Source organism: Urocitellus parryii, chromosome 2 (genome assembly GCF_045843805.1).
Source record: "Urocitellus parryii isolate mUroPar1 chromosome 2, mUroPar1.hap1, whole genome shotgun sequence".
NCBI lineage: Eukaryota > Metazoa > Chordata > Mammalia > Rodentia > Sciuridae > Urocitellus > Urocitellus parryii.
The window spans coordinates 162,440,776-162,460,091 of record NC_135532.1 but is presented as its reverse complement, the minus strand read 5'-3'; the positions used below and the strand labels follow the sequence as shown (position 1 = coordinate 162,460,091).

The 19,316-nt window shown below is 35.3% G+C and overlaps 1 protein-coding gene across 1 annotated transcript in view; it reads left to right on the top strand.

Annotated features, from left to right (window-relative positions):
* The window catches only part of Ccdc191 (coiled-coil domain containing 191), a 71,016-nt gene that overhangs the window by 20,372 nt on the left and 31,328 nt on the right, over positions 1-19,316 (top strand). The window contains exons 7-9 of the mRNA XM_026395607.2: positions 1,331-1,484; positions 11,331-11,521; positions 18,879-19,131. Of these exons, the coding sequence (XP_026251392.2) occupies positions 1,331-1,484; positions 11,331-11,521; positions 18,879-19,131 (598 nt within the window). The remainder of the gene's footprint in view (positions 1-1,330; positions 1,485-11,330; positions 11,522-18,878; positions 19,132-19,316) is intronic.

Below are 19,316 nucleotides of genomic sequence, written 5' to 3'. Positions count from 1 at the left end.
GTGCCAGACTCAGGCCTCCTCCAGATGCCGTTCCTTTCAGAAAGCAATCACCAGTGTTTTAGTGAGTTCTTTCTAAGGTCAACTCTGCTTTTCAGATTGTACCCAAGCCCTGGAAAAACTAGGCTGACCTAAAATAAACTGTGAAAACAAGTAACACTTGATGATAGCAGGATGCTTTGTTCACAATGGGTGTTCCACAAATATTCGTTGACCAGTAATTTCTTACAAAAGTTAAAAACTTTCCCATCATTACAGTAAGAAAGATAATGTCCTTTACTTCTAGGTGGATGAACTGATTTAAACTTTCCAGAAAGCAATTTGGCAATAAACAGTATGCCATAAAAATGGTATTATCCCTTGACCTGGAAATTATAGTACAAAAAAATAATCTAAGGTCCAAAGATTTGTTTATGAAGATAATTAAGATAATGTTTCTTATAATGACAGACATTAATAAATATTAGAGAAATGATTAAATTATTATTACACAATGAAGCAGGAATGACAAGTTATCATTGTTTATTGTCCTACTGTGCATTGTGTTACCACCTTCCTTTCTGATAAACATAAAGTCACCATTGCCTTATTATCACTAATAAAGAAAAAGAATATCTGAATAAGAGGAAAATGAGAATGAGTAACAAAGTTATTTAGAACTTACCTAAAGGCCTTTCCTTATTATTAAATTTTTCTACATTTTTCTCTGGTCAGCTATTTTAGAACTACTATAGACTCCATTCTTTCCTTACCCAATAACACTTGGTTCTTTTATTATTTTTCTTCCTAGAAACCTTATAAAAGCCTAGTGGTTTTCTTACTTGTGGATTCTTTTTACCCTCCTAACATGAAGAGTGAGAATGCGTATCCACATTAGAGAATACTTAGTAGTTGTTTACTCTCAAATTTTCATCAGAGTATGGTTTGATGATAAACTGAATAAAAATATTTTACTAAAATAATCCATAGAACTTTCTTTTTTTAATATTTATTTTTTAATTATAGGTGGATATAATTTCTTTATTTTATTTTATGTGGTGCTGAGGATTGAACTCAGTGCCTCACGCATGCTGGGCGAGCGCTCTACCTCTGAGCCACAACCCCAGCCCATAATCCGTAGAACTTTCTATTTGTTAAGATAATTTATAAAAATTTTTATTTCATTTGACCTACATTTTGTAAAGAACTAAGACTCAGAAAAATCATCATACTATGTAACTTTAGAGCCAAATCTAAAAATATGTATTGTCAGTGTTCATTCCACTACAGTAAGTTGTAATAACTCATTGTTATTCTATTATACATGTATGTATTTTAAAATTGTTATTAACAGAGAGAAGAAAAGACAAGAAGAAAATTCTCAAAAGAATCCAGAGAAAGACATGTTTCCAAGTGCTCACATTCTTTTGAATGAAGAAAAAGTGGCAAAAGAAAGGAAAAGGAAACTCAAAGAGTTATTAATCCAAACTTTCAAGGAAAATCACCAGGTAGGAATTATAGTGTCTCTTTATTCAGTTTTCTGTAGTATAAATGACAAGAAGGTGCATCAGAGATGGGATAAAGTAAATGCTAAGCCCATGAAAGACTCATCCTAAATACCAAAATTGCCCACACTATTTATTCTCTGTTGTCCAGCTGACCTGAGACTGGAGCTGTATGTTGGTCTCCCTTTCTGGAGCTATTCTTTTTGTACTATAAAGAGCCTAGGTGAGATCCTAGGAAACTGGCAGATAAATTTAGGACTCTCCTCAATCACCCTTTTCAAAATATCATTTAACTACATAGACAGCTCTCTGGAAATTTTTAAAAGTTTCACTTCTACCTTGATATTCTCAAGCATCATTATGACTGGGTTATTTAGAAGGTAAAAGAACAAGTTACATGCCCTTTGCTAGGTCCCATCTCAAAGTAATGATACATTTATGTTTTTTTTTTTTTCTCTCTAATGGTCTACATTTCGTTTTATCTTTCTTCTTTTTGCTTTCTCTTTTTGTAAAAATAACTGCCATTTTGACATTGACAATTGAGTAACCTCCTTGGGCTCTGATAAAAGTAGGAATTTGGGACTTATTACACTTCACATGAAACAAATTACTTGACAGATTTGCAAATGGGATGGTTGGATGAGAAAAATATATATGTGTGTGTGTATAAAATTTTTCCTAATATATATGTGTGTGTGTATAAATTTTTTCCTATCTCCTACAACACCCACCCAGGGCCTTAGGTATTGCTGAAATGCAGTGAAAGTTAATAAAATCAACGCATGAATGAGCAGATTTAATGAAAAAAAAAGAGAGAGAGAGATAATGGTAGAAAGATTTTGAGGAATCTTGATAAATATAGAGATAGACTTATAAGGGCCCCAGGAATCAATAACAGGAATTGAATATAATATGGGCAAAGAAGGTATGAGGAAAAAAAATAAAGTAGCATAAGTGATTTTTTAAAAAGATAGACATATTTAATGGCAGCATTTTGGAATGATGGATAGGAAGCCATATTATTTAGATATTGAACAAAAAAAATTTGATCAGTTTTGCTTTCAGAAATAGGAAAATATGGTGGGAGGAAATCTTAAAAGTTGGGGTTGTTATTTTTAAAAAGATTTTCAAAAACTCTTGACTTCTGGATCTTAGTGAGCAGATGGAGTTATGTGACCTACTATAATAATAGGTAAGATTTCTAAGGGCAATTTGAGAGAGAAATAAATATTCAGGGGACCATGTTGAGAAGCCAGAAGGAAAAAGTGCCATGATATGTTACACAACCAATGAGGGATGAATACGACATGTGTTCCCTAAAAAATTAATTTTAAAATTGTATTGAAATGAGAAGTCATATATGTTTTAGATGGAACTGCTATATGTGAATGTTAAGCACATAGATAGTTTTACAGAATTAGTGATTCATCTCAGACAGACTACTTGGTTTTAAAAGGATGTGTCAATATATTTGAAAGGGAAAAAAGACAAGTCATGAATAAATTATCTCCACTTTGCAAGAGATTTTGCTTGATTTTTTCCTATACTTTATTATTTTTAAGATTTTATTTTGAGATAATTTTTGGCATACAGAAAAGTTTTAAAAATAGTACAGAGAGTTCTTGAATACCCTTCACCCAGCTTTTCTCAATGTTAAAATCTTACATAAGCATAGTGTAATTATCAAAACTGGGAAATTAACACTGTTATAATACCATTTTGATACCATTAATTAAACAGTTGACCCAATGAGAATATCACCAGTTTTTCCATTGATGTCCTTTTACTGCTCCAGTACTCAAACCATGAATCCATATTGCATTTAATTATTATTCCTTAGTTTCCTGCAGTGTGTCATGACAGTTTCTCTCTTACCGTCTATTCCCCCCCCCCACCCAGTACTGATAATTGAACACCCAGGGGTGTTCTACCTCTGAGCTACATCTGCAGCCCTTTTTTATTTTATTTTGAGACAGAGTCTCACTAAGTTTCCCAGGCTAGCCTCAAACCGTGATCCTCCTGCATCAGCTTCCTGAGACACTGGATGTGTATCTCTGCACTGACTCTTACCCTGTCATTTAAGACCGTGACATTTTTAAAGAGAATTGGTCAGGTATTTTTGTATAAAGTCTCTCAATTTGTGTTTTATGATGTTGTCTCCTGCTTAGAATGAGATTAAACATTTTTCATGTAATTACTTACAAGTGATACCGTGCCTTTCTCAGTATATTGTGTCAAGGAGTACATAATTATTGATGTTTCCTTGATCTCTTGGTTGATTGTGTCTCCTGGGTTTCTCCATTGTAAAGTTACTATTTTCTCTTTCATAATTAATAAATGTCTTGTAGGAGATATTGTAAAGCTATGTAAATACCTTGTTCCTCCTTAAAATGCTCATCCATTGATTATAGCATCCAGTGATAGATCCTGCCTGCAATCATTATTAATATGGTATTTGTCAATGGTGACTTTGTGTTTCCCCCATTTATTCTAGATTTATTAACTAAAATTCTTCTAGAAGGAACTATGCCATCTCTCCCATTTATTTGCTTATGCATTTATTCATTTTATTTAGTATGGACTGACCCATGTTTATTTTATTCTATGAGTTATAACCTAATATTGTTAACTCTAATGTCCAGTTGTTCCAACTTTGGCCATTGGAAAATCTTACAGCTGGCTTCTTTGACCTTTCAACATGCTTCCATCCTTTTCTGAGTGCTTCCTTTCTTTATGGCACCACAAGGTATTCCAGGTCTAGCTTCTATTTTCCTGGCATAACTCCTGGAATTATCTACTTCTACACAGAACCTTTTATTGGAGAAGGGTCTTATATAAACCAAGATCCATGTGCTCACTGCTGCTGGGATGTCATTGTTTCTAGGCCCTCTCAGCAGATAGGGCTAGGAAATGTATGTTTGTAGGTACACTAACCCATGCCCACATGCACATTCTATTGATTTGTGTCTGTATATCTGTATACATGTTGAAATCCAAGAGCTTCTTCTGAAAGCTTTACAACACAGGGAGTCATGTTTTTGTTTTCCCTTTTATTATTTGTAACTTACTTCAGTTCTACCTGACTATATATTAAGTAATTGTGAATTTATAATGATATTTTCTTCATATTTTTTTATTGGTGCATAATAGTTGTACATAATAGTGGGACTTGTCATAATGATATTTTCAATGCTAATCTAGCACCCCGGTTCAGTATAGCCTTTCCCTCTTGCTGATTTGTAACTTCTTTCTCTGACAATGAGACACCCAGTTCTCATTATGCACAGTCTATTTATTTGTCTAGTACTAGTATACTATAAATCTAGTTTCAGAATTACTAACATATACCACTATGGAAGCAAATGTACTAACGTATAATGTATAATATCTGTACAGTTATTTTTGTTTTTAGCCTATAGTATTTAGTCAGAATATTATTTTCCAAAGTTACTTAGGTTAGTTCTTTTCTTTGCCTTGTCTTTCAGTGTGATAATGCTATTCATTTATAATGAGTAGTGAACCTCTAATTTAGACTTCCCTAATATATAGGTATAACTGAGTCGTGGTGAAAGTCTACTTACTAGACACCTCACACTTTTATGTAGACTTGGCTGGACAGTCCTGGTAAATGCCAGTGGAGTAGGTAGGCCTACCTACTACCAACTATCACTATGTTGATCCCAGTCCAGATTCCTAGCCTGGTTCTAAAGGAGACTGAAGCTGCCCTTGGGTAATGAAACCTAGATACTCAGCAATCTACAAATGGATGCATAATAAGAACTGGGTAACTTACACTGAGCACCCAGATAACTGGGTACTCTTATCAGCACCCTCAAAATGCTTCACTGGTACAGACCCAACAAACATAGCTGGATACAGTATTTGGAAGGCTGACTTTAAAAGAATGTGTTTCTAGTAGTTGCTGTGGTTCAAGTTTCCTTTAATTCCTGTAATTCTTTGTGCTTTGACTCTGGATTTTATGTTCTCCCAATGGAAATCTTATATCTCATTTGGGTCATATTATTTAATGAGAGAGTCTCAGAAACAGCGAATGCTTTCTTATCAAAATACAAGTTTAGATGCAGCACTCTTCGTGCATCTCTCCTACCCATTTCATTGACAGGTCTTTTTGTTATATCGGAAACTTCTGTTTTTATGTAGAAATGTTCTACTTCCATCCTATCCTAGTTTCTCTTTGATCTTGTGGTGAAATCTCTTAGGGAGATTCAGCAACCCACGTGTCACTGCTAATTAGCAGAGACAACAAGGGATTAACTTTGAAATTCTTACAGTATTTGGAAAATGGGCTTCTTAATTCTCACTCTATTCTATAATGCATTTTTGTTTTTTAAAAAAATAAGATTAGAAACTCTATAAACTTTCTTGCTTATTAAAGTTAGAATAATGAAAGATAGGGTGTCATGGACCTAAATCTTATTTTCTGGGTGGAGGGAGATTTTGATTTGCTGATTTGGCTAGATTTTTCTATTAGAAAGTAAGATGATAATGACTCAAAGAAATCATTGTTGATAGTTTACTATGGCATAGCACTATCCAAAAGCCCACCCCAAATTCAACCAATGAAGCATAGAGATGAATGGAAAAGAAACTTGCATTTTTTTTCCTGACAGGATGATGAAAACTGTAGTTAAGTAACTCATTCATATAGCATGATTCCTTTTCAAAGATGTTACTTTTATCAGAACTTCCTACACACCACTGAAGCAAAACCATTTCTGAACTGACACGTAGCAACCATCCTCTCAACAGTATCTATATTTGAGGAGAGAAGTAAAGGGAATACCTCTGCAAATAAACTGTAAAAACAAAGAAATGCCAACATGGGGATTCATGAAACTCTCCCCTCCAGGTTCATTGAAAAGGACAATGTGTGGCATGCATTTCGGGAGGCATTTGAAGCATTATTATATATTACTTTAGCCAACTCTAGACATTTTTCACTTACAGTTATCTGTTGGGGCAAGAAGGTTGCTTGTTTATTTGCTGTTGTCTGCCTTTCCTCATCCTATGAGGAACCCAGATCTCCCAGAGGTTCATATTCTTAAACGTGGGTTATATATACTTTTTTATCTTTTGGAAAAAGCATTGATTAAAATTTACTTTTAAAATTTGAAAAAAAGAGCCTTTGGCATAAATGAAGTCTGTTCTCTAAAGTTTTACAGAGTAGAATATCTTTTTCCCTAAACACTAGACACTTGAGGTGAATATTCATAAGGATCTTGAGTGGGTGAGGAACAAATGACATCATGTCATTGTCTTACTGTCAGACTACCCTGAGAGTGAACCAAGCACTTGTCTGATATATTTTGAGGTAAGCTGTGTTCTTGGAGTAGTTTGTGTGTGGCCGTGGTGGAGAAGGGTGGGCAGGTTCTAGGGATGGGTGGGAAAGAAATTCTTGAAGGGAAAGAGAAGACAACGGGGAGCTGTAGGTTGGCCTTCTGTAAAGACAATGTGTCATGAGAACTGGTCCAGGCTATGTGAGGAAAGGAGCCCTATCCTAATAATAGTTAGGTTTTGGGTTGTATTAAGGTCATTCTTCTTTAAAAGAGGCTAGAACCATCTATTGGTTAAGCATTTACTATACAGTGAGACTAAGGAATTGCTGCCTGAAACTGTACTACTTCTAGAGTGAGACAGAGTATTAGATAAATACAGCAATATTGTTGATTGAAACTTCTTAGCAGAATTAAGAAGAATTTACAAAACGTCCTTATGTTACTGGTACATATTGACACATTTATGAGTAAAATGATATAATGTCTGATGTCTGGGATTTATTTTTAAATACTCAAGGAAAAAAAAGGTGGTGGGAGACAGACGGAACATGATTGGCAAAATGTTGATAATTTTTGAAGCGGAGTGAAGATTTATTCTTTTGTTCTACTTTTGGATATGTTTGTTAAATTTATGTAATAAGGGCTTTTTTTTTAAAGAAGTTTAAAAGAAGAAGGATAAAAATTTAAATACAGAAGTTTCACACAGCAGCGATTGTTAAAGTTTGAGTCTCTAGGCTTTTCCTTGGAACCCAACAGCCAGTCCAAATCTTAACACCGTGTTCTGGGAACTCAATTATTTCCTCTACTGTAATTAGCTATAGGAATGTATATGGTTGTGGGTGGAGTGATGCCATGATTTCTTCTCTATTCTTTGGGGCAAAATTATGGAAACCAGGAATAGGATTGATCACAGGGTACTTCTTTTCTTGCCAGATTCAGGGCTGGTCCTTCCCACTGGAAATTTATCTTGCCATGGTAAATATCCCTCTCTATCCAAACCCCAGCCTATTTGTAACATCTGTGAGGTCTCTTGCCTAGCTACAGTGGTCCTAAAAGGAAGAAGAGAAGTTAGGGAGTGCTTCCTTTTGTAGCAATAGATTGTCTGTCTTTTGGGAACAGGAGCAACAGGAGTTATTTGGAGGCAAGGAGTGGTGTGGCTTTCTTTCTGGCATTTGAGCCTTGGCCAGCTCCCCTTGACCACTAGTTGCACCACTGTTAGTTCCATTCAGTGAAAATAAATTGTAAACTTGTTGACATTTTTGTCCTCTTTACAATTCATTGTTTATTTTTCCATGACAGAGAATTTTGATGCAATTATCACTGAGCTTTCTGACAAAAGGGAAATAGCTGAGGAATTTTGATGAGTTATCCACTTCATTAATCAGAACAAGCATCTCTAGTGACAGGGTTAGAATTACAATGAAGATTAGATAGCAAATTGCTGTTCCACCTAACGTCAATCATTTGCAGTGACAGCAGTGTGATTACACTTCAGGGAAGAGCTTTTCTTGCCAACAGAATGAGGGCAACTCCAGTGCAGGTAATAAATTTAGCAGGGCGAGCTGTCATTTCTTCTCTTGAGTAGAATCCTTAACAACCAAATGATGTCTTGTGGAAGATTTTGAGGGAAGGAAAGCATTTTACTTAAAACTTTCTAAATTTCGCATTGTAGTATTTTATTTTAAAAAATCATTATATATATGTACTTAGGAATAGCTCGTCCCCACAGTGATTTTTGGTACTTTTACCTATCTCAAGTCTTAGTTACCAGAGCTTCTGATAAACAGATGGTAGAAGTTAGGAAATGAATACATAATATATTTGAAAATGTATTGAAATGTTTTTTTAATCTTATTCAGAAAGAAAGTAGGAAAGAAATGGAAAGCAATCAGACTAATTACTGAGCTGGTTAAAATTTTAAGGTCTCTTGGTTTAAATGGAATACATTCCTCTTTCAACCCAGTTATGGTGTTAAATAATAGTTCTGTTTCAAAGAGCCAAAGACATACAACACTACAATAGTACTAGAATGTAGAGCTGAAAAAGAGTGGCAGACCTGGAAGCAGCAGAATTAGGTGGGGGAGGAGGAATAGGGAGAATAAGTAGATCATGTCAGTAAAGTATGCCAATTCTGCTTTTCCTTCGAAATGAAAACAGAAGGGCTGAGAATGGATTTCTTTCCCAAGTACATTCATGGGACTCGGGTTTACCTGAATAATGTTTGCTGTGAATCAAGAATAACTAAGCAGCTATCTGATTTGTACTTAATTTCTTTTTATTTAAATTTAAAATTTTGAAATTGAAAAGCTTTTGAGGAGGCAGGAAAAAACCAATAGCAAGTCAATTTCAAGAAAACAGTTGCTCTGTAAGTCTGTCACTTTGTTGCTGTTAACTTCTGTGTCATGAAACTGAATAATAGACCTTTAAAACTGATTTTGCTCTCAAAGTCTCCTACTAGGTATTTTAAAGAAATATGTTAACTAAAGAATTTATAAACTCCAGTTTTTCCCTCCTAAGTTCAGATAAGTTTCTAACCAGTGCCCTTCTACCATGTTAATTTATATAAAGAGTTTTCTTTCATTACAAAAGCCACAAAGAATTTGCCCTTCATTTTTAGGATTGGTTAATTACCAAATAGATTAATCAGAATAATACAATGTTTTAATTTTAGTCTCAGATATCCCACTTTCTATTCCTCTCTTTCCTAGCTAACTCAGGTATACCACTAACTCTTTATCTTGTGAATTTAGTCATTAACCCTTTCTCCACTTGAAGTTTTAACTTGCTGAGGTAAATCATAAGATTATTTTCAATTTCCATTTTGTCATGATCTAAGAATTAATAATATTACACATGTATAAAAGATAAAGGGCTGGGGATATAGTTTAATGGTAGATTACTTGCCTAGCATGCACAAGGCCCTGGGTTTGAAAACTCCAAAGCAAAAAAATAATACATGGAAATTACGTAAGCTTTATAGACAAGAGTACTGTAGAAATCCAAAGACACTACTAATAGTGTTATTGTCTAGGTGGATTATGTTTGTAATACTCCATCATTAGAAATAATCCAAGAGTTAAAATTAGAGACAGCTATGCATACAATATTTTACCTAGTCACTCAATAGGAATCTTTTTATCTGGATAGACATAGGTTATTTTCTTTTGACAGTGTCACATACTAACATCATTTTTATGCTGTATTTTGTGAGATAAGAAATAGTGGAAAAAAGCATATCCCCTCAACCTGGCAGCTGTCTGTCTTCTCTTTGTTATGATTAAAGACATATCCCATATTCAGCAAATCTACTTTCCTTCTTCCCTTCCTCCCTCCCTCCTTTCCTTTCTCCCCTCCTTTTTAAGATCTAAGGTGAAGGTCTAGAAAATATGCCCTCATTTGACATAATGACAAGGGAACAATTTTTTTTAAGCTTACCATCCATGGTTTCTCCCAATGAGAAAGTATAATAAAGAATATCATATATTTTTATAAAGAAGGAAGCAGTAAATGGGCTGGCCCTGCTGACGTCTTTGAAGCTGGTATCATGCATCACTCGTATTTCCAGTAAAGTCACTTCCCAAGAGTTTACCTCCTGTTTTAGTCTCCCCACACTCAGATTTGCCATTCCCATTTAGGAACCTATTTTCTTCTCTCAGGAGGCTCACAGTATAGTGGAAATCAGTAAACTGGTGATTATGACACAGTATGAAGAGTGTTTTGATTGAAGACAGCATAGATGGCCTTGAGAACACAGTAGGTGGGCAGTTACATTTGGGAAGAGGGTTGGTAATAGAAGAGTTTTCTGAGAGAGATGATTCCTAAAGTAGTCAGGCAGAAAGAGGACTAAAAAGAAAGACAGAAAAATTAGCATGAACATAGATAGTGAAATAGTATGGTTGGTATTAAAGCCAAGAGCTGAAAGGAAGGAACATAAATTTTGTAGTAAAGATAGAATAGATAGACAAGGACTAGGTTGCAGTGATTTTCTTAGACTAAGATCACGAGTAACACTGAGGACATCCTTTGGGTTGGTAGACCTTATCTAACTAAGTTGGTCTCTCTAAACCTCCTCACTAAAGTCTAACATGGTCATCAGTAGCCCAGCTAAAATTGTTGCTTTTCGCTCTCTTGTCCTCAGGGATATCAGTGGTGCCAGGAACAGGAATGAATTAAATGGTTGACATTTTAAGCTCCAAGACAGCCTGGCAGTGCAAATCATGTTGGAAGCAGGTCTTTCAAGGCTCTCAAGTGCCTTAGTTCATGTTTTAGATATGACTTGTGTCTCCAGCTTCCCATGAGACTAGTGCCTCACAATGGAAATTTGGAATTTTGGTTTAAACTGTGAGGCTGAGAGCACCTCAGTTGCATGACTTGGATAATTCTCATCACTATAAATGTAAAGGAATTTTTCTTTGTTCTCTTCCATCAAGATCAAAGTTTCTAGATTTATTAGAAAAAGTGTGAGGGGAAAATCTGAGGAAAGGACTCTCAGTGCTAAATATTAGAAACACTAGCACACATTAGTGGTGATTTTCCAATATTTTTACTGCAGTGTCAAAAACGGTATTTCTCTGCCTGGCACAAGCTGATTCTTGATCATAGGATTAAGCTGGGGAAAGCTGGGACCTTATCTGACTGGAAACTCCAACTGAAGGTCCTAAGAGCCTGGAGAGACTACACAAGATCCCAGAAGTTGGAGAGGGAGACTCAAGCCTTGGAAAATGATCTTCGGGAAGAAAACAGGTACCATTACTTATCATAAAAATCCTTCTAGTGGGTTTAACTAGGGCATCTTTTCCTCCTGAAGAATCTAGAAATAAATTCTAAAAATGCTGCTCACTAGAATTATCTTAACTACTTATAAAATTTGGTAATTAGTTTTTCTATGTTACATTTCAACTAGAAAAATTTAAGTGAAAATCAAAGCAAACAAAATTATCTGATTAAAAACTAATGTACCTAATTTTCTTTCTTTAAAGGAAGCAAGTATTAGACTTTTCCCTAATGCTAATGTCACCACATTGCACTTTGGACCATCCTATGCTTCAAAGAGGGAGTTTGATTTATATGCCAATAATCCTCATTGATAGAAATCACTGTCTGCACATAGAATGTTAATTAAGGACACAGGGAACATCCATCTGGGAGGGCCAACCTGCCAAGAGTGATTCCTCCCACTCTACTGTCTTTTGTTCCACACCTTATTTAGAGGTTTTTGATGCTTTTATATTGGTTCTCTCTTATAACAAGCACAAGAAACAAAATTTATCCTTAAATGAAGCTTTCTTTATTCCATGATAAATTAAATACCTTTTCTTCTTATTTCCAAGTTCATCTTTGCATTCTGTTTTTTGTTTGTTTGTTAGATAGTGCTAGGTATTGAACCCACACATACTAAGCACATTCCACATGCTCTACCACTGAGTTATACCTCATAGCCCCACCCCCTTCATCAACTTTATATTCTAGAATCAATATCATAGATATAGAAGGAACTATCTGTTTATTTGGGGGCTTCATGTTCTTATGTGTAACCATTTTCTCCTGGCAACTCTGACATTCATTCAGAATGAAATATGGAAGTGTTGTTACTTAGAAGGGCATGATGCCCCCTTGAGCTTTGCAACCACATGACAACATCAGGCACTAGGGAAGTACAGAGAAGACTGGCACATATTCCTACATAGTTGTTTGGAGGAAACAAGATCTAGAGACATTACAGGTATTGAGCACTATTGCAAACAGAGGAATACATCCCCTTTTGCTGCTAAGAATGTGGCACAGAGAAACACTGCTGTGGCCAAGGAAACTCCTTAAGAGTGTCAGGAAAAACTCTGTCTAGAAGATGGGATTTGATCTGGGTTCTGTGTGGTAAACAGGATGTTTCTGGGTGGGTTTGGGAAACTGGGTGGTGGCATGAAGCATAGCCACCTGGATTGGATGGAGATCTTTAAGTATGTAGCTGTCAAGTCCATCAGTTTCTGAATGTCTTTAAATACCAGAACAAGGTAGATTTTCTTTAGTAATAAAGGTGAATTCTTGAAGATTGTTTTTAAGTGAAAAGGTAGTCACTTTCCCTTTCTGCAGTATTCTGGGTGAAATCGTCAGAGTAGGGGTGGGTGGGGGTCCATGTAGAAATCTCACCTATAATTTGTTTCCAGAATCTCAAGGCTTAGTGCTTGATATAAAGAATTGGGAAGTTGCTTACTGAAAAATGAATGATGTCAGGATTTGTTGGACAAAGTAGGCAAACTGGAAGTGTTATAATGTGGAAGCAATGTGAGTGAGGGCATAAAGTGAATAGAAACTGAGATGGCAAAGTTAAAAGCAGACTGAGATTTACATGCTAGAAGAAACTTGTAGAAGAAAAATCTGGAGAATTTAGGATTCCATTCCAATTAAACTGTTTAAATATAAAAGCACTAAATGGGGATTTCATAATAGCATGACGTGCCAAATTTTTTTTTAAAAAAGATCTTCTCAGAACTTTGCGTCTCATATCTGTGAATTATTTTCAGGTGTCTATTTTTAAATGTTCAGAATGGGTACCAATCTTTTTCCATAACTGCCAGAGTTAGAAAATATTTAACTTATAATAATTTTTTACTACAAAGCTTTAGAACAAAAAATATCCTAGATCAGGAAGGCACCTCAAGAATTGTCTGATCTAGCCTCTCATTTTACAGTTGATAAAAGGAAGGCTCTGAGAGAATAAGTGACTCTGTTAATCCAAAGCTAAGAGTAACTAGTCCAGGACTAGAGTCCTATCGTTTTGATTGTGAGTCAGATGCTTTTTCCTATACCACACTGTTAAAATAAATAGTGTCTAGGCTGTGATTCCCTGATACATCCATCTTTTTCAACTGTTCTGAAATTTGGATTATAGCAGATAAAAACTAAGATTGGTAAATTATTAAGTGACAGGTCATCCTAGAAACATATGAGAAAAAAGGAGCCATTCTACCCAGACTTTCCTTCGTGCCACTTTCCTCTAAATCCCCGGCTCTCTGCACATTGGTAGGGTTTTCAAGCATTTTTTTAATATTATTTTTTTTAGTTATAGGTGGACACAATATTTTAATGTGGTGCTGAGGATGAAACCCATTGCCTCACGCATGCTAGGCGAGTGCTCTACCTCTGAGCCACAACCCAAGCCCTTAAAGCATTTTTTCTCAATTGTGAGCTCAAGGGAGAGGAGAGAACATTTATTATAATGAGTTCATCATTATAGAAACTTAATTCTTATCACATCGACAAAACACACTGACTTGGGGGCCCATCCCCTGGGTGTCCTTGAAATCATTGTTTTATCTATTATTCAGATCTTAGCTGAGTCCTCATCCTCCATCTCCTGCACCCACTTGGGTTACTCCCCTGAGGTTTGCTCTTGCTGGCCTTGTCCCTTATGCAGGGCTTAACCTTGCAGGCTTTTTTTTTTTTTTTCTGTTCTTCACACTTTCTCTCTAAAACAACAAAAATCCCTCTCTTCTTATTCATAATTTAGCAGCCATCTTTTCTTATTGACACTGTGCTCAGAGTCTCACCTAAACTCCAAGGGTTTATCCATTTTTTTCTTCTAAAAATGCATCTTGCTTTCCCTAATGGGAATTATGGACACTTTATTTTTACCTATCTCTTTAGGTATTGTAACTAACGGTATCATAAAATTTCAATAAAAAATCATAACACAATTTCAACATTAACAAATATTTCTAAACCCCAAGGATGAATTTATCTAGGTAATGAGACAAAATTCTAGTATTTACAAACCTTTGACATGGTAATATTGAAATTTGAACCGTACTTTCAGTTTCATTAGCATGCTTTGCAAATTGGTTCCAGATCTTCTATTCCTCCTCTTTCCCTTCCTCTCTGATTTTACAGCCAGCTCTAGACAAAACTAGGAAGAAGCAGGATTTGTTTTCAACATTCTCTGCCAACCCTTCTTGAGGCCTGCTTCCTACGTTTCTCAATTCTTTGCAAATATCTCTGCCCTTCTCTGTATTAACCTCCACAACCTCTTTGGTCTTGCCCTTTCTTGCACAGGTGTCCTGGGACTTGCCTGGAGCATGCTTTCTGTCTCTGTCCCTCAAGCCCCTTACTGGTTGTTACTGTAATCCTCAGTTGTCACTGTAATCCTCAGTTGTCAGGCATTCTTCATTTCCAGCACTCCTAATTTCAGCCTTCTTTGGGGCAATCATTTATGGAGTGTCTCTGTTAATCATGTTCAATTGTCCTTTCCTCTCTGCTCACCTGGGTACCCAGGTGAGTGGCCAGAAGCCATGTGGCATCTGTAGCTAATAAACTTCCTGATATATCTATCAGAGAGGCAGGAGGACCAGACTTGTGCTGCCAGCTTACTTTAAAAATTCTTTTAAAACAGAATTGCCTTATCTTCCACTTTTCCCCTGGGGGCTGCCTAGTGCATATTGAATGCATTAGCTTGCTCATTCCTATTCTTGCTAAACCTGCTCATCCCAAATGCAGCTGTTCGTGTCACTGCTGTTTTTATGTTCTACACCAGATTTCAGCACTCAATCACATCACTAATATGTGTTTTTTTTTTATTATTTTCTATTCCCTTTTTTAAAAATTCAAGACATTTTTTAGACATCTGATAGTCTTGCCCTCAGCATTTTACCTTACATGTGAATTTTGTATTATATTTTCAGATTCTTTTCTTATTGAATTATATTTTGAAAATAAAGTTCTTTTAGGTTAAGCAATGCAGGGCTTATTGACACCATTTCTGAGGATGAATCTATAGCTTAGAAATTTTTAGATGCTTTCCTGTGTCCCAGATCTGGTTAGTGTTCTTCTGACTTCTAGGTTCTAAATTATGCACTTCTCACTAAGTATCATTTGAGGTGTAGATCCTGGGTAGCATGGTTCACACATTCCTTTTTAAACCTTTTAGATTTTATGTTCTTAGGTCTACAGAGACAGCCTTTCTCTGCATGCAGTTATATAATTGTGATGATCAATTTATATACTCTCGCTAGAAATTTTCTGATTTTAGCTTGCAAGCATACTGGGACAGTCTGTTTTCCATAAGAGAACTCTGTCCTTCATTTTATAATTATCTGGGAACTATGTCTGAAGCCATTTCTTTAGGTGAAGTTACACAAGTAAATTGCATATGACTAACGTTTTAGGAAGTTTGGGTTTTTTTTTTTACTTTTAAAAATATTAATGATTTTAGTGTCATCTTTTAAAAAGTATAGAAACTGGCTTATATGGAACATCATTACTCTACTGAAATGAACTGCAAGGCAGCAGAAGTGGGATCACTTTGTCTCTGGATCTCTAGCTTCTTTGCTTCTGTTCATCCATCTGAACCCACAAATATAGACATCTTAACTGCATTTTCGAATCTCCTACATAACCATTATACAATGGGATCTAAACTCTATAGTAAACATGCATTTTTTATACTCTTTTTTTTTTTTTTTTTTTACATTTTTAGTCTCATTTTAGTTACAGAAATGGCCTTCTCTTTGCCATTTAATAGTGTCCAAATAAGTCTTCCCTAACAGTCAAAACCCCAGTGCTGATTTTGGCTGTTTATGCTATAGAAACAAGAAATTAGCACATCAGGTACATTTCACACTCCTCCTTCTTGAGCAGATTGATGTAAATTGAATTTCACATTAATCAGAGCAACATTCTTCTATCCTGTGGAAATTGATGATTTTTACCCACTTGAAGAAAATATTATAGGGTGTTTTGTTTGTTTCCCTATTTATACAATGGTATTTTTAGAGCTTTGTTCTTACCTGCATTATTATCTAATTTATTGTTTTTATTTCTTCTACAATTTTTAATTCAATGTTATTCTGTCTCAGATACATTATTTTCATTAAAGTAAAATATTATATACAAATGTTTATTATAACCTACAATATACTTTTATTATAAAACCCACCAATCACAAAGTACTTTTTGAGTACCTGTCATGAAGATCAATTAGATATAATGAAATATGCTGTTAGCAGATGTCTTAGCCGGTTTTCTGTTGCTACAACAGAATACCACAGACTGAATAATTTTTAAACACTAGAAGTTTATTATGTTCGTGGTTCTGGGGGCTAAAAAATCAAGATTTTCAAGATGCATGGTACTTGCATCTTGCCAGGGCTTTTGTGCTTTTCCCCAATATGGTGGAAGGACAAACAAGCATGCACATCACAGAGACAGAAAATAAGGTCACTCATCCTTTTTATCATGAACCCACCTTCCAGATAACTAACCAGCCCTCCTACCTTCTCCACCCCCTGTGATAAGGGCATTTATCTATTTGGGAGGGTACAGCCCTATATGGTGTAATTACCTTTTAAAGGTCCTACTTCTTTATACTGGTTACAGTAGTGATTAAATTTCAGCATGAATTTTAGAAGGTACAGTCAAACCATAAGCAGCAGAGTTGCTTATATTTCAGTTTTATAATTACTGAAATAAAACAAGATTAGAACAGAAATATCAGTGTTTCTCTGGTATAAGGGTAAATATTGTTTGATGAATTTTTTGTTTCAGTTATATATATTTTTGTTTCATATACACACAAACTTATATATTGAGGTACAGCGTAACTTTTTTTTTTCTTTGCTGTAGGTGGCATTCAAAAGAGTTTTAAAAGTCATGCAAGCATTAAGAACTTAAATGTTTTCCTGACTCATTGATTTTAGAACTTTATGATGTTCTTGATATGACCCCAAAGAGTCCATGAGAATTAAGCATTATATATATGTAACAGAAATTTATGTACAGTGTTATAGAGAACTTAGACTAGCCACCTTTACAAGATAAAATCAAGTATGCATCTAAATATTAGATTTTAAACCCCCAGATTGATCCCTAATGCCACATAATAGGTTCCAAGCTCACTTCTCCAGGAATAACCATCCACCTGTAGGTAGACATCAGAGACCTCCACTTGAATTCTTGACTGGCTATCACCAAAGTGTCTTCTGATAAAGATTCCACTCACTTCTTCTGACATTTATGAAGTTTTGGGGAATGAAAGAAGCTCTTCCTCAGGAAGAGCTAGATAATGAGTTTCATGAGAGCAAGTGCCTGGCCATTACCTTTCATGGATGTATGTAATATTAGCAAGCATGTTCACAATGTTGTCATTCATTCAGTTCAAGGGTTTTAAATGAATCCTTCCCTTTAAAGATCATTCTCCTACCAAGTCTTTCATTTATAATATCCACTCTCATAGTTTTATTTTACTTTTATAAGTTTTATAATTACTGACAATTTATTCCTTTTCCTTTCTCCCAAGCCTGCCTTCCTTAGCTTCCCAGTTGAATCTTTCTCCCTCATGCATTCCTTTTTTTAAAAGTTATTTACATACCTATTCTTTTTGCTCCTTCCCCTATTTTATGGTCAGAAACTATTTTATGGCTATAAAAAATTTAATATTCTTTTTTTTAAACAAAATAAAATTTATTAAAATATGAGCCTAGTACATTGTATAGTCTAGTATTGTAACTCCTCTAAGAAATAGGAATAGGAATATTAACACATGGACATTGAGGATGGTAGAGATGCAAAGGTTCATCACTATTAAAGTTCTATTTTTTAAAGCTTACAGTTCATAAAATTGATTAATTCTGCGTCTAGATTGGGACTTAACTTTTTCTATTAATTTTGTATTCCTTCAGAATAAAAGCAAATAATATATGTCATTATTTTTTAAATCATTGTCACTTAAACTTTATTATAGCTATCAAAATACTAGAATATATAGATGGTAAAAGCATGTGAAAATTAAAGTAATTATAATTATCTAAAAAATCTACATCGAAATGAAGAAAATACACACTTACATGTAAAAATATTAATATTCTTTTGTGACATGATAGAACAGAATATTCATCTTTTTTCTTTTTTCTTGAAGGTACTGTCTTGAGGTGCTTATGCCTTCCATATGGAGACCCTGTGCACTGGGGAATGTTAAAGCCATTTCATTTAGCTTAATCTAAAAGGATAGGCTAGAGCATTTCTGGGACTCCCTTGGACTTGTGTTTCATTTATTTTATCAACTAATGAAGTATAAATGCCTTCTTTATTTTAATGAAAGTGCTTTGTTGCTTAGAAAACAACAACTGGCCACTGAGTATAACCGGAAACAAGTTCTTCAACACTGCTTTGCAGAATGGCATCATTGGTGTAGTGCAGAGGTCCTAAAGAGAGAGCTGGCTCGAGCAAAGGAGGAAACTAGGAAGAAAATGGATGAGCTGCTGAAGGCAGCATCTCTAGGGAAACTCAGTACAAGTGGGTGGTCATCAGGCATCAGTGTACCTGAGGAGGCAACAGCCACGGTGGACTCACTAGTAAGAAACATGGAGGTACATTGTTTTTTCTTTGATTGGTCTTCTGCTCATTAAACACTTGCATTTGAGCTTTGCACTTTTACAGCCTGGGGTACATCAGCCCTGGTCAGGTTGCCTAGTCTTAGGCCATCCAATGGTTAGGGCAGCTACAGTGCACAAAGGTTACCTTCCAGGCAGTGTTTATTTTCTTGAAGTAAATC